Source organism: Lynx canadensis, chromosome B1 (genome assembly GCF_007474595.2).
Source record: "Lynx canadensis isolate LIC74 chromosome B1, mLynCan4.pri.v2, whole genome shotgun sequence".
NCBI classification, from domain to species: domain Eukaryota; kingdom Metazoa; phylum Chordata; class Mammalia; order Carnivora; family Felidae; genus Lynx; species Lynx canadensis.
The window spans coordinates 186,460,995-186,477,739 of record NC_044306.2 but is presented as its reverse complement, the minus strand read 5'-3'; the positions used below and the strand labels follow the sequence as shown (position 1 = coordinate 186,477,739).

The window sequence follows — 16,745 nt, the reverse complement described above, 5'->3', positions numbered from 1 at the left end:
TACCCTCACATAAATACATGCATTCTCAACTTTCTTGATCACTAAAACTTTGAAGCTGTTTACCAGTAGTGCTGTTAGAAGTCCATGTAAAAAAACTCAGTAACTATTTGCAAAAGGAATGCTAGTTAAAGTCCCCAATGCCCATAAAACTTTACCTTTAATAGAGCCTACATTTTAAAACTTTAATAGTAAAAAGCTGTTTTGCTTCTTTTACTGCAATCATATTATAAACTCTATTTTGCATAAGTTAATACATTCAGTAAGATAACAAGGCACTACTTACAAAAGGTGCCCCAATATAAATATGGAATTATACTTAAATATTTTGGTGGAATTTTAAAAACTGTATTAAATATTCTCTTTGTTCCAAACGTTCTAACTTATTACATTCTACTTTATGCTAGCTAGTATCCTTATGTTAGAACAAATTTAACGAAAAACAGAATCAAATTGTATTTTGTTTTACACAATTGGAAGCAGAACATAAATCCCTAAACGTTCCTTTGTACTTTTAAATCAATTGTGAATATCAATCAGTGACAGTTTAACACTCATGAATGAAAGCTCCATTCTAGTAACTGGCAGTATAATGAATTCATGACAGAAGCAGCAAGCCTTGGCCTCTAGCCCTATATTTTATAATATAAACAGGACATTATCAAACTTGTGGCATTTCTGTTTAAAATAGCGCAACAGGAAAACAGCAACAGAATGCCAGTTCTTCCTGTTCCAGTACCCAGCCACTTGCCTTCACAGAACCTCTGCATCTTCCGTCATACCCTTCCGCCTTCCCCCAAAGTCCCACTAATCCCTTTGACCTCTCTAAGGGTCACGGTCGCCTGCGACCTGCTAGGTCATCGGCTCGTCATACGTGCCAGTCACGGAACTTGGACGGGGTGTTTTTCTGCTATCTCTGGGTCTCAGCTGGCACTCCTACCTTCCTCCAGGCAACTTCTCCACCTGGCACCAAAAACAGGACTGGAGGAGTGAATCTTTCTCTGTAACTAGGCTTCCATAAAGACGTTTACTTCTCCTTAAACATGCCAGGCTTCAAAGCTCTTTTTTTCGCATGACAATGACACACCAAGCGCTAATGAAGTCCTCCCTCCCTCTCCTGGGTCCATCCAGGAGGGCTGTGATAATGCTCTTCTCAGGCTGGAAGATGAAGCTGACTCATGCCAAGAAGAGAACATGATTTCCCAGCAAGAGGTCCTGTAGCCTTAGCTGAATGAAACACCATCAATGGATGATGAAGCAGCACTATGGCCCTTGGTTTGACTCTGAATTAAAAGCCCAGGATGGGATTCCCCAAGCCCTGGGGACTCCAGTAGCCCCCTCATCATCTATGGCCTTCACCACACATACATCCAACTACTGCTGAGTTATTCTTTTCAGGAAGACAAAACTCTCCTCAACATCCTTATGATTTAAAAGAACACAAAAAGCAAGAGTTCAATTATACTCCACGAGCTTAAGCTGAGGATCCTAGAAAACGTATCATCTACTGGACTGGCAGCAGACTGAACTTAACTTTCCAATACACTGATAATTAACAGAGCAAAAGAGCTCAGATGTGAAATATATTTCAGTAAGCTCAGGCCCTTTTAAGTTCTCACAGTAACCTAAAAATGGAATAAAAAGAACTACACGAAAAGACACAAATTTGGCAAATCTTGCTATATACGTAATTTTACTCAGTGGTTAAAAAAAAAAACCATCAAATTAAAACAAATGCAGATATGCAAAGTGTACATGATTTCAAGAAAAATTTAATCATCTGCCTGCAGGCTACTCCTCTTTACTATTGAAATATGTAAGAAAACAGCTACTTTATATACAACCACTGATACAGAATTATGCTAAGAATTCCACAAGTATTTTTCAGTCAACAGATCAACTTCAGAATTATATACTAAAACTATCACTTAAACTTCAAGTTTTCCCCAAAGTTCAGAATGCACATAAAGTAACAGGGGAAAATATTTTAACATGTTCTAGAAACAGCACTACAACTAAAATAACTGGAAAAGTTCAACATAATGAAGCTCTGATCAGTTTTTTAAGTCATATTCACTACTCTTGCTGATCTGAAAAACTCAGAAGGCTGATTTCTTCCTTATCAATCTCTTGTTAATTTACACTCCACTAAGCTGGTGTTGTATATCCTCTCAGTAAGTTCCTTTAATTTGAAAAATGTATCTGGTTCATTTAACTTTTACACAACCATGTAAAGAAATAATTAGCCCTGATATATTTAAGTACCTTGATAATGTGTATGTAATTTTTCAATAATCATGATAAACATTAGCAAAATATTGAAAAAAAGCAGAAAAAAGTTGTGAGACTCTGTTAGTCCTGAATATAGAAATAAGAGAGCAATAAATTCCAAATCTGATAAGTAAATCATAAGTAATATTTCAACTGAGACTTTTTTCTATGTGAACATATTCAAGGAATTTATGGCAGCTACCATGAAGGACTAGTTTCTTCTAGATATAGTAGTACCCTGTATACACAAAGCTTAATCCTTGATAATAATCTCCCAAGGTGATGAAGGTAAATTATACCTACTTTAAAAAAGGAAAACTTTAAGGGACGCTTGGGTGGCTCAGTTGCTTAAGTATCCGACTTCGGCTCAGGTCATGATCTTGCATTGCAGTTCATGGGTTTGAGCCCCGTGTCAGACTCTGTGCGGACAGCTCAGAGCCTGGAGTCTGCTTCAGATTCTGTCTCCCTTTCTCTCTGCCCCTCCCCCACTACCATGCACTCTCTCCCCCCACCTCAAAAATAAATGTTAAAAAAAATTGTTTTTAAAAAATGAAAACTTTAAATCCAGAGATCAAGAATCTTCACAAATTTCATATACAGCTACTATTTAACCTAATGACTGACTCCACTATACTAGTGTTTTTCAAACCTTTTCAAGCAATGTAATTTTATTTTCAAAGAATCTACTACAACACCCAGCTCTTAAAAAAAATAAAAGGATAGCTGTTCTGTTTCAAACTAGAACTCAGATACCCTTCCCATCCCAACAAAGAGCCCAGAAACAGGTTTGGAAAACCCTTGCTCCCTTCCTATGCCAGGCAGACATCTATACTAAGAGAATCTACATTCGCGCTCTAAAGAAATCCACTTAATAATGGAGAGAAAGACAACACTAGGCCATCTCCCTCTTTTCTTTAGCCATCCTAATCAAACTCCCATTTAATAAGGAGGGAATGGGAAACGGTACATGCTCTTACTTTACAGTCAAAAGTTATGCAAAATTCCACCTAAATATACGGTTTAATATTTGCATTTGAAATACAGATTTTGTAGTGTGCAATCCAGATCACTATCACCCATCACTTAGTCCTTAATAATTCAATATACTTTCATATCTCATATTTTCATACTTCAATACACTTTCTGTATTAATGAAATGTTTACAGAGAACATTTCTATGCTAACCTTTCTTCCAATCGCTCCATTCTGCTTTTTTGGAGGCGGAGGCTCAAAAATGCGTTGTTGCTGCTGAGGTGGAAGTGTAGAGTATAATGGAATGATTTTAATGTCACCAACTTCAGGGCCCAAATCATCAACCTCACGCTTTATTCTCTTACAGGCTTCATCAATTTCCTGCAAAATAAAAGTCTGAGTGTAAAAACAACAAATACACACTGAAACATGTAAGTATTTACCATTATCTTAATTCTGTACAGCTTATTTCGAATTTGGTAAATCCAAACTAGGTAAACCTCACTGGGTTTCCAAAACTACTGAAGAAATTTTCATTTCTATAATCAAATAAATAGATAACTATCTTATTGGCATTCCACACTCTTTTTCTTCTAGTCAAATGTCCTAATTAATTCTCAACAAATTGTACTAAAATTGAAATTTCTCACCCAGGAATATTTAACTGCACTCATAACCTTTTCAATTTTCACAATCTAAAAGAAATTGATGTGCTAGATATTTTAAATAAGCCAATTAGACTTTAATGTCACGTATCGCTAATGTAATTATATGGAAGATTTGCTTCATTGTGCCTAATGAGAACAAACACCTTTACAGTATCAACACAGATATTTAAGAAGTAGGCTAACCCAAATAACTTAGCATCTTCAAAAACTTCCCCATCACAGAATATAATCGCAATGCATTTTCATTCAAATCCAGGTTTTAAAGAGAAGACACACAATGATTACTCAGAGTGTGGGAGACAGAAAATGAGAGGTAGGTGAAGGCTCTAAGGGAGTGGCAAGGGGACTTAAAAATGGGGGGGGGGACCCAGAAATTTAAATTTTACTGAAACCTTAATTTGGTTATACTCAGAAGCATGTTAAATAATGTGGAAGCCTATCCAATGGACGACCCAATCAGAAGCTATCTTTATCAACAAAGTATCTCTTATTTAAAAATCAGAATGATTAAACAAAAAAGGGGGAAAATGTATCGGGTAAATGTAGTCTGTATTTTTATTACATCAAACTAAAATGATTTTCCTTGAAATGATTTTAAATCAACATGCAATTCTGTTTCCATGCTAAAGAATACAAAGTTTCTGGGCACTTAAGAACAAAAATTTTCCCCTCTCGTTCAAATACAGTAATTTCCTTAAAAAAAAGATAAGGGTCTTAGAAAATTATCACACAGAAAATTACTATTAAGGACTTGATGTTAATAGTTCCCTTTGAAATCTGAAGTTTTAAAAGAAAATCAAAGACTGCTACTGACTGAAAGAAAAACTACAACAAATAAAACAAATATTTTTAGGGAAAAAAAAAGCTTTTAAATGCTGTATCTAGATTAGAATGCCCCCTGCTGGTATGCAAATACAAAATTATATCTCTTCCAAATCAAAAAGATTTGGATATGAGCCCCAAGTTAGTTTTTTTCTAAAATTAAGAAAAAGAAAATAGGAAAAAACTGATTCCAATATCCAGAATGTTTTTAATTTACTTAATTAAACATGTATTTGACCAGACAATAAAAGGTCCAACGCCAGCAAACATCCAGATGTCATATATCAGAAAACAAAGTACCCAAAATCGTACATTTGCAGATTCCAGAAGTTTAACAAGGTAACCTCAGTTTTACTTGGACTAGGCTACCCAATCTGTCAAATGTGTACAGAGTTAAAACAAAAGCACTACTGCATGGGATATAAAGATATCTCTAAAGTTGAGAGGAAAAAATTCCGACACCACTTATGTTTTTTATATAAGCAAAGTTCTAAACACTTTTAAAACTGCAACAAAATTTTTCCTTAAGTTTACCAAATTCCCACAGTCAACATGGGAAGTTCAGAAAAGAACAAAACTCATTGACATTCATCAGCATAAAGCAACCATCTGTTAGTTTTGAGCAAGATTGAGTGTTGAGACAAAAGCTCAAGAGTTTTTACGACTTTCAGCTCCAAAAGTATTAATATAGGTTAATAAATAAATTTGGACTAGTAATTTGAGGAGGCTGAACTCACTGCATATGGAAAAGACATTTTATTCATCAAAATTCACGGTAAAAGAACGTGCTGCTTTAAGAATGGTTTCAACATCTTCATATCACAAACAATTGATATTTCAGTTATAATCACTCTTATCTAATTCAGAAGTATAGCTTCCCTAAGGACTTTTAATTTTAATCATAAGTCCAGATTTTATGCATTAACATAAAATAACACAAAAAAATTCTAGAATTCAAATTCTTCCCAACCTTTCACCAATTAAGATTGATCTCCTTTACCCAAATTTACTCAGATTAGCACACAAGCATTACTGTTTAAGTGGTCAAAATGGTAAAATGCTTGTAAAAAATCATTTTAAAATTTCATGAGAAAACTAAATTTTATGGGTGCTATTCAAATTTATGAAGACAAGAGTCCGGAGAATTCTAGGAATCTACCATTTAACTGACCATGTAAAAGTAACACAGATTCACAGCCATGGAAAAATAGTATTTTATATGTCTTTGAGTCAGCTCTACTAAACACAATCAGTGAAACAAAATACATTAGGTACTCTGCTACTTTTTCCCTAAAGATCTTCAAAATTCAAACCTAGTCACCTAAAGGGTATTTAAAAATATAACAGGGCACATGCAAAACTAGTTCACAATTACAGTTAATAACTTCACTGGAAAACATACACTCCAGCACACATTTGAAAACCATGGGGCTTACTCCCTTTCCCCAAGTATGGGATGGCTGCCAAAATATCAAGTATATGAAGTTAAATCATAGAAAAGCCTTTCATGAGGCCATCTGATATTTGATAAAATTCTAATTTGCTTAGTTATCTGAATATAATGGCTATTTTAAGAAGTCGTTTAAGAAAATACACTATGCACTCTAGATGAAGAAACTAGAGACCAGATACAAAAGGACAAAAAGACCTCAACAACCTAAACACTGCATTAGAGCATAAATACTGTTTATATACCATCAAAAAAGCATCTGGTACTCTTGTTTACAAAATATATAAAAATTCTTCCATTCAAAACACATAGAAAGGAAGACTAGTACCAACAGAGGTGTATCCGTAAAACTGAATTTGCAACACGTTTTATATCCCAAAAGAAAAAGTATGACTGCATTGGGAATGATTTTCCACCCAGGGGACATCTGGCAATGTCTGCAGACATTTTTGGTTGCTACAACCGGAGGAGGGAATGTTACTGCATCTAACGGATAAGGCCAAAGATGCCACAATGCACAGGGCGCCCCACAACAAAAATACTGATTGAACTGCTAGGTAAACAGCGCTGAGGTTGAAAACCCTTGCTCTATAGAAAAGGAACCACGGCCAATGGGGCACAAATCGTAAATTACATGAATACTGAAGAAATGCAGGGATAAACAATTACTCAACATTTCTAGCTCTTAAAGCAATAGCATTTGCTCAAATATTATGTATACCAAGCATTCCCGTAGAAACTGAATACAAATCAAATAATTCACATTCCAATAGAGGCAGGCGATCACACAGAAGACCTCGGATTTTGGTATCTGGGAGAACTAGGGCAATTCCCCACAACCCTGTCCAGAGTTGTGTCATTAACGTACTACAGGAATTATACAGGCTTAAACATCCCTCTGGGACAGTGACCTTTAAACCTAAGGAAATATAAAAGTGGCCTGTAGACCTCATCAAAGATGCAGATTCCTCTATTTGGCCTCAGGTTTCACCTATTTCTGCAAGTCTGGAACAGGACCAAGAACTTGCTTTAACAAACTCTCCTTCCCCAGGCAGGCAGTCCACTGGCCACACTTGAGAAATGTTCTGGGGCAGAGGTCAGACCTTTTACCATAAGGGCCAAAAACCATCAGGCTTTGCATCCACACAGCCTGTCTGTTGCACATTGTTTGGTCTTATTTACAACATTTCAGAAATGTGAAAACAGGGCCACCTGGGTGGCTCAGTCAGTTTCAGCTCAGGTCTCGCTCTCCCAGTGTGTGGGCTCCAGGCTGGCGACTAGGAGCTTGCTTGGGATTCTTCTCTGTCCTGCCCCTCCCCCGCACTCTTACTCTCTCCTCTCTCAAAATAAACAAACTTAAAACGGAAAAAAAAATTCTTAACTAATGGGCCATACAAAAACTGAAACAGGAAAAGGGTGGTCACAGGTAGCTCTTCATTCAAATGCTGTAAAATTAAAATTTAGTCCTTTCTCTCACTAGCCACATTCAAACACTCACAAGCCATACGCTGCCGCTGACTACCACACTGAACAGCACAGTTACAGAACACGCGTGGCACTGAAAAAAGGTCTGACAGAACAACGCCGCTCTAGAACCTGTGCGACTCAAACCTGGGGAGCTTCAGCATTACCTGGAAGCTCGTCAGGAACAGTCTCAGATTCCACCCGACCTACTGAATCAGAATCTGCAAATTTTCTACGTGATCTGCACGTATGTCAGTTTGAGAAGCACGTTCTAGAAAACCTTTTTAAAGCCTACTGAAACAGAAGACAAATTCTAAGAACAGCCTCCACCAAAAGGCTCTCTGAAACGGATTTATCCAGACAGCTTTTTCCTCAACTTCAGCTCCAGAATGTCACAGCACACCTATAAAGCTACCGTGGGAAAGAAGTTTAAAACATGCAGCACCTGAGAATAAAACGTGTATCTTAAAACGGGTAAATTCTAACTAAAAAATGTCAACGATTTCTTACAATCCTCAGCGCACACACAGATGACCAAACCAAAACACAAACATTCATTCTGACGTTGGATGGGCATCCAAGTTACTCAAGTTCATTCACAAGCTAACAACCCGACTTCATAGGGGTTGTGTGGATCAAATTCATACCTCAGCAAAACTGCAAATTACCACACACCACTACTTACCGCACCCAGGTCTCTCCAAAGTCGAGACTACAGCTGCTAAATCGTGAAATTCTAAAACAATTTATTCTCAGGGTAATTAACACTAATGACACAGAGGTATCCACAGAGCATACAAAGGGGTTATGTATTTCATATATAAATGCAATCAGGCTGAAGAGAAACTTTATACCATGGGATAAGAAATATGTGGTTAATATATGTATGCCAAGTTCTTGGGCTTAAAAAGTTGCATAATTTAATATGTTTAAAGGCTAAATAATGAAGCAAACAATGACAATACCTCTTGACCAGTTAAGAAAAGTAAAAGATCTCCCTCCTCCTCTTCACACATATGAATTTGGATCACTGTTCGAATGGCTGCTTCAAGATAATCTCTCTCTGGTTCAGGAGTATAAAAGATTTCAACAGGATGTGTACGCCCAGGAATAGTTAAGAGAGGACAGTTATCAAAGTAAATCTGGAATTTCCCTGCATCCAGGGTAGCGCTCATAACTATAACCTGCAAAGAAAACAGTCAATTATTTAAAGTTGTCTTCAAGGATTCTCACATGGTCTTCAGGAAAAAAAGACAAGTTAATGTTTACTGTTCTATATACATCAATTATAAAAAAGCCTACAAAAGCCTTCCTACAAATAAACCAATTAAAAAATCAAATACAGAAACACTGAGCTACAGTAAAAGACATTTTAAAAAATAATAAACCCGATATCCGATAAATAAACTATATTTTCATGAAACAATACCTTAAAATCCAAAGTTTAGAGACACCTGGGTGTCTCAGTTGGTTAAGCACCCAACTCTTGATGTCAGCTCAGGTCATGATCTCACAGTCATGAGATCGAGCCCTGTGCTGGGCACAGTGCTGACAGCACGAAGGCTGCTTGGGATTGTCTCCCTCCCTCCCTCTGCCCTCTCCCGTTTACGCTCTCTCTCTTGCTCTCAAAATAAATAAATAAACATTAAAAAAAAAAACCCAAGTTTATAAAATACATATTTATGTTTACATAAGGTTAACATAATGTATAAAAGGGATTGGTAAAAGCAACATTAATAAATAGTACGACTACTGCTATGTTTATTAAAACAGGACATGACAACCTTGTACACAGAAAACATAGGATGCAAAAATAAAAAAAATATGTGGCAGATATAAATTTACTCTCCTCTCTCCAAATCATCTTTATTTTTTTTTAATTTTTTTTTTTAACGTTTATTTATTTTTGAGACAGAGAGACACACAGCATGAAGGGGGGAGGGGCAGAGAGAGAGGGAGACACAGAATCGGAAGCAGGCTCCAGGCTCTGAGCCATCAGCCCAGAGCCTGACGCGGTGGTCGAACTCACGGACCGCAAGATCGTGACCTGAGCTGAAGTCGGACGCTTCACCGACTGCGCCACCCAGGCACCCCCAAATCATCTTTAATAAGCATGACTTCTTTAGAAAAATTCCTAAAATTAAAAATTCCTAAAATTAAACAGGGATTTTCTACACTGTTGTAAAAAAGCCACAGCACAAAAGGCTCTTCAGGTGCAAGGATATAAAACTATGCAGTCACCCTCCCTCCATGTAAATCACACATTATAGAAGCCATTAAAAATTTACTTGAATAAAAGCTTTCCCATTAACTATTCTACTAGAGTGTTAATTTCTACTTTTTGACTTTCCTTCCTAAAACCTTTAATAGTTCACACGATTTCACTTATATGTGGTATCTAAAAGCAAAAAGCAGAAACAGGCCCATAAATACAAAGAACAAACTGGTGGTTGCCAGAGAAGAGGGAAGCGGAGCGATGGGCAAAATAGGTGCAGGGGAGTGCGAGGTACAAGCTTCTAGTTATGGAAATGAATAGGTCACAGGGATGAACAGTACAGCACAGGGAACACAGTCAATAGTACTGTAATGGCACTGTGGTGACAGCTGGTAGCTACACTCGAGTTGAGCACAGCACCCAGAACTGTCACTGCCAATCACTACGCTGCACATCTGAAACTAATACAGTGTGTCAACTATACTTCAATTAAATAACAAAACACAAACTTCAACGGCTCCTAAGTTTTAATCAATGACTACTCACAGTACTTCAATCTTTAAAAATGTAAATTTCTAGAAGCAAAACCAAACTAGGATAACAATTTTTAAGACCCAGAATCCCTCTGCCTTGGTGGAGACAAGTAGGTTAAGTAAACACATTTCTGAGGAACAGCTTGTTCTGAGTACAGTTGTTCCTACTTCCCAACGTGACAAGTTGTAACGGATGTGTTTATGTTGGGACAGAACAAAGATTTGATCCTTAATAAGAAGAAGTTTCTATATTTAATAAAGGGTTGGGTGGGGGTGCCTGGGTGGCTAAGTCGGTTAAGCATCCAACTTTGGCTCAGGTCATGATCTCATGGTTCGTGGGTTCGAGCCCTGCGTCAGGCTCTGTGCTGACAGCTCAGAGCCTGGAGCCTGCTTCAGATTCTGTGCCTCCCTCTCACTGCCCCTCCCCTACTCACACTGTGTCTGTGTCTCTCAAAAATGAATAAACGTTTATTAAAAAAAATTTTTAATAAAAAAAAAAGAAATGGAAAAGATTTGGCTTCAAAATACACTACTAAAAAGTGGAATCATACTAAAGTCTAAAATGAAGACACAGCTAAGGATATTAGAAACAAAGAAAAATGCCAATGCAGGTACTTACTGGTTCCTTCTTTTATAGTTGATTAATCAGCATGTGTCCTGTTTTTTATATGTACTTTTTTTTATGAAATAAATGAGTAAAAAAATTACTTCACCTTTAAATCTGATCTCTGTCTTACAACTTCCTTCAGAACACCCATGAGAATATCTGTAGCCAATGTCCTTTCATGAGCCTCATCAAGAATTATTACACCATAACGCTCCAGGAGGGGATCATTCATAGCTTCACGAAGTAACATCCCATCAGTCATATACCTATATCCACAAAAAAAAAAGCTGGTCAAGGTTCGTTTAGGGCATTTAAAACTGAACTTCATGACATAAAAATAAAACGCAAAGACATCAGGTAAATCAAAATTAAACCTTCTCCCAAAACAAATGTGCTATTGTTTCATAATCAATTGCAAAATTAACCATCAAGAAAAATTTCTAAAGAGTATATATGAAACAAGTCATACACTACACAATCTTGTCAAGTGAGACTGTAATGGTGAAAACGTGTTAACAAATTTAAATCTGATTATGGAATATAATGATCACGTGGTTTCACACAAATACCAAAACAAAAGTCATCACTTAAATGAGCGTCTAAAGTACAAAATTTAAAACACAAATATTCAACCTGCAAAACAAAACTAAGACACTGGTTTTGTAACATCACTAAAATGTTACCACATGCAAATTTACATTTGTTTAAAGCCTCAGTAATTCCCCACTTACGCTAACAATAGGCCACTAGGTTCAAAAGAGCTAAAAGAGCATGTAAGTCTACCATCTCTTTTCCCAAGCCCCACCCAATTCAATGAAATGATGCCAAAGAAGCACAAAAAGGAATACATTCATGGGATAATAAGGGGCAGCACTAGTGCTATAGAAATGTTGATAAATATGTATGAAAGAGAAAGGCAAAGGACATCTGCTAAATCAATGAACTAGAGAGGGAAACCAGGTTTAGAGAAGGTTCAAGACAAATTGGCTAATGTAGCACTCAGATGAAGTGTGGTTTGCAAATACCGGTATGGGCAGCCATCTCCCATCCCTTCTACTCCACCTGCTACAAAGCAACCATATTTTGTTTGGCATGTGGACCAAATAAAGTCCACCTGCAAATGCTGAAGTCACAGTTCATTCAATTAATGTGTTTATTTACAAATTGAAAAACAGTATAAAAATCTGAAGTCATCATTTATGACTTTGCTATTTTGGGTCTCTACTTTTCACACAATAGCCTAACCTAATCTTTCACGGACCAACTTGGTATTTTTAGCTAATGCCATCTGTTGGAGTACTTAAATTCACCAAATTGACAATGTACAATAGAAGTGAAGCCTTCTCTTTAATTCACCTGAACTTAATTCTAAATTTAGTAAGACTTTTGGCAAACAAACCCATCCTACTCAATATATTTTAGGCTTCTTTCTTCTTTGGCCATATTTTTTAAAGCAAACTACGTTTCTGGAGTTGACACAGCACTACCTGCAAGATTATTTTATATTAAGACCATGAAAAAAAAAACCAGTGCCAATTAAACTATGACTCAATGCCTTAATGACAGTGCAGCACAGAGCATGAATCAGCTACACTAGAGCCTGTAGTTGCTTTGAAATAGCTTTGATCTATTTGAGGATATTTAGAACTTCTCCTGCCTTCAGATGTGATTACTGACATAAGACAGGCAATCCTTTTCCACATTATCTCAGTAGCAAAACGTAATACAGTTTTCATCTACTTTGCGAGTAACTTCCTCAGACTCAACAAAGCGCTTGTCTGTTGCCTTGCAAGGCAAGGAAAAAAAAACAAAAAAACAAAAACCAAATTGGTCACTTGTCAAACAATAAATATTTGTTTAAATACTATCAAATTTACACCACCATACTGCTCAGTTTCCAAGTTTACTCATTTCAAAATAGAATCCTAGTGTCATCTTTTTGAAGACATTTTAATTAGCAAGTTACCTCAATACATAGTTCCAACAGTAGCACATTACTTACTTAAGTGAAGTGAAATAGGTACAGTTAGATCAAGTTCAAGCATTCACAGGCAATAACCACCAAACAGCTACCAGTCTGTAAGACCCTCAGACTGTAAAAATGTACCTTCAATCTCACATACTAAAAATATGAGAAAGTCACAGAACTGGTAACAGATCAGACTTGAACTTGAAAACTCCTTGAAACACATTAAGATAAAAAGCCACTCTCTTTATTTTGATCTTTTTCCTGCTCAGACTCCTCAAGCTTCAACAGCATAAAGTAAAGGCATTCAAAAGCACAGTTAACCCAAATACTCATTCTTTTATATTTTTCTGAGAACAAATGCTGAGAACAAACTGGTGTAAATGGCAGAACACCAATACTGTACATTAACGGAACTATTTGCCATGTTTTATTAGAAACTAGGCATAGTGTATGTACTCAGTTAAATGGTCAACCAAACCCTCAGACTTCCAGACTCCAGAGACAGACTGTCAACACTACTCTAGTACCTCAATATTCGATCATCACCCAATGATCCAATTCCACGAGATGCTACTGTTATCTACTACTATCCTGTTATCCCAGGAATATAAGAAACTTACTGTTTGTGCTATAGAGAACTTCAGGAAAAACTACATTTTTAAAGTTGAAAGGTCTCTTAAAAATACAGTCAATACTGCTGCTTTTCCAATGAACAAAATTCAATATTAGTAGTTAATCTTTCCAGGGTCTTGAAGCCAATTAAGCAGCATATTAAGACTAGTTATCACTGTACTGATTCCCAATCCTGGGCCCCTCCTACATTAACACACTCTCCTCAAAGTCCCAAGAAAATGTACGTATAAATACAATAGCAAAAAGTTAGCTAGTGTGGGGGTGGGAGTTGGAAACACAGGGAAAAAAAGTTTGTGATCTACTGAACAGAGATTATATTAAAACAAACAAAAGTATTACTCTTCTCTGTCCTTCTTCGTCTACAGTGGATGCTGTTAGTCATCCGCACTTTTTTTTTTTTTTTTGGCCCTGATTTAATTGATCCCAACCCTTAGGTGGCCTTTTGTTTTAAATCAGGGAAACAGAAGTAGATCTATCAATAACCCAGCACCAGATGCAAGTCACATAAAAGTGTCCTCCAAAAACAGCTATGTCCTTTTCCCCCTCCCCATCTGACTTGAAAACTGAGCAATGCCCTCTTTAAGTGTATGCCAAACCTGGACAGATTTCTGCCTTAGATCTAACTAATATCTTTCTCATGTATCACTTCAAAATTCTAATTCTGTCTCTACTGGAGTATCTTATTAACATCTGAAAAACTTAAGTATATTTTATTGGAAAACTGGTGTGTTAGGCCTTGAGAGTTTTGTGACAATCCTTCTGTTGTGTGTCACCACAATCACAGACTCCTTTATGGCATGCTTTGATTACTAGGCTTGAGGCAGTCGTTACCACTGTATTATATTTATACACAGTAAATTCTTCTATGTGTGCTATATGTCTGAGGTTTTGAAATTTTAAATAAAAAGTATACTAGTATGAATTTAAGCCATTGACTCTGCGAACATTGTGGACTTTTCAAAGTACAATAAGAGGTTCAAAGTATAGGCATATTCACTGGCAAACTAGAGGGGATGAGGGTCTAGATCAAGACCCAAGTTCAACAGGTCAAAAATGTCAGAAATAATGAAGACCACAACCAACTGACCTGGCCTATTTCAAAACCAGAGGGGAGGCAGGGAGCAAGACCACAAACCCACCATCCCCAGGTTTCCTCCCTCTCTGTACTCCTCCTTCCATCTAGACCCCTCTGGCCTGCTGTCAGTGTCATTTACTTATGCTACAGAGAGGAAAACAGACGGAAGGATCCAGCAGTTTGCCTAATTGAGCCAATACCAGATTTACTGGCAACTTTGGCTACATGATTTATGAGATGATTTTCTTCGTGTTCAGAGTGACTTCTTATTCTTTATGCTGTTTTGTATGGAACAGCACTTTATCTGTGTTTTAACAGAACTGCTCCCTCGTATCCTTTATGGATTCTTGTTTTTCTTTCCTTGTTAAATTATGCACAGAGGGGTGTGTGTGTGTGTGTGTGTGTGTGTGTGTGTGTGTGTGTGAGAGAGAGAGAGAGAGAGAGAGAGAGAGAAATTAAGGCCTTTATTAACCTTGAGAAAAAAAGAAAAGCTACCCGATGATCTGCTGTACTACTAAATAGATGAGGCCCTCCACGTATGTATAAATAAATAAATAACCTAACACAGAGCATAGAAAAAGGCAGAACCAGGTACTAGTGATCCTATGAATTATAACCATTTTCCTTTTAAGTTTTACCACCTTTCATAATAATCATGGAGTATTTATGCAGACTAAGGCATCAGTCACAAAAATAGGGTGTCACGCTATTACAACTGTGATTACCTAATTTTGAAGTTTCAATGACAAACTAATAATTGAAAATTGCACAAGAGAGTCAAATTCTACATTTGACTGGATACCCTGTTATCCAGTGTTTTCCGGTCTTGAAACAAAGACTCGCTTAAAAAGTCATCTGTAGGGGCGCCTGGGTGGCGCAGTCGGTTAAGCGTCCGACTTCAGCCAGGTCACGATCTCACGGTCCGTGAGTTCGAGCCCCGCGTCGGGCTCTGGGCTGATGGCTCAGAGCCTGGAGCCTGTTTCCGATTCTGTGTCTCCCTCTCTCTCTGCCCCTCCCCCGTTCATGTTCTGTCTCTCTCTGTCCCAAAAATAAATAAACATTGAAAAAAAATTTAAAAAAAAAAAAAGAAAAAAAAAAGTCATCTGTATTACCTGAGAACTGGTTAGAAACACAAAACTTGGGGGGCGCCTGGGTGGCTCAGTCGGTTAAGCGGCCGACTTCAGCTCAGGTCATGATCTCGCGGTCCGCGAGTTCTAGCCCCGCGTCGAGCTCTGTGCCGACAGCTCAGAGCCTGGAGCCTGTTTCAGATTCTGTGTCTCCCTCTCTCTGACCCTCCCCCGTTCATGCTCTGTCTCTCTCTGTCTCAAAAATAAATAAACGTTAAAAAAAAAATTAAAAAAAAAAAAAGAAATACAAAACTTGGGTCTTGCCCCCTGACACACTTAATCACAAATTTGGGGATGAGGCTTAGCAATCTATTCTAACCAGCTTTCATGTGACTCTGACGCTCGCTAAAGCATGAGAAACAGTACTCTAAGTCAAGGCAAATAAGAGGCATGTTAAATAGATGCCTAAAGCAGCAAAAACATGCTTGGAAAGCAAGTCAAAAGCAGTTCATATTTCCAACCCTGTTTAATTAAGAAAATAAACCAAAAAAAACCTCAGCGTGCTGAGTAGTATCAACTTGAGTATTTTTTTGTAACGGGCACACGCAAATGGCATAGTACAACTAGTGCCAAACCTCACACCAGCATCACCAATTCTGACGTGAACCAAGTATGGCAAAACATGAGATACTGCAAAGGGATTATTTGTTTACTTTTGTGTTTACATATACATAAGAGTTTTTTGAAATATCTCTCAAGTGGTCTGGTTCAAAGAACGAATCATAAAAAAGATCCCACAGAAAGGTGAAAATGTTTCCCAAAATGTACACCAGAAAGTTTTAAATTTTTAATGAACTCTATCAAATTATTTATAACTTGAATGAATCTCAATGACTAATGCTCAAATTATGAGTAATGAAAATGTGTCAATATGGGGAAATAACCCCCAATAACTCAGTGTTATGTTTTCTGATGAGGGAATATATTGAGATAGAGACTGTG

General features: G+C 37.2%; 1 protein-coding gene across 1 annotated transcript in view; it reads right to left on the bottom strand.

The window, feature by feature from the left end:
• Positions 1-16,745, bottom strand: part of DHX15 (DEAH-box helicase 15) — a 63,310-nt gene that overhangs the window by 20,784 nt on the left and 25,781 nt on the right. Inside the window, exons 4-6 of the mRNA XM_030314109.2 lie at positions 11,106-11,265; positions 8,610-8,828; positions 3,454-3,621 (exon numbers count right to left, since the gene is read on the bottom strand). Coding sequence (XP_030169969.1) covers positions 3,454-3,621; positions 8,610-8,828; positions 11,106-11,265 — 547 coding nt within the window. The remainder of the gene's footprint in view (positions 1-3,453; positions 3,622-8,609; positions 8,829-11,105; positions 11,266-16,745) is intronic.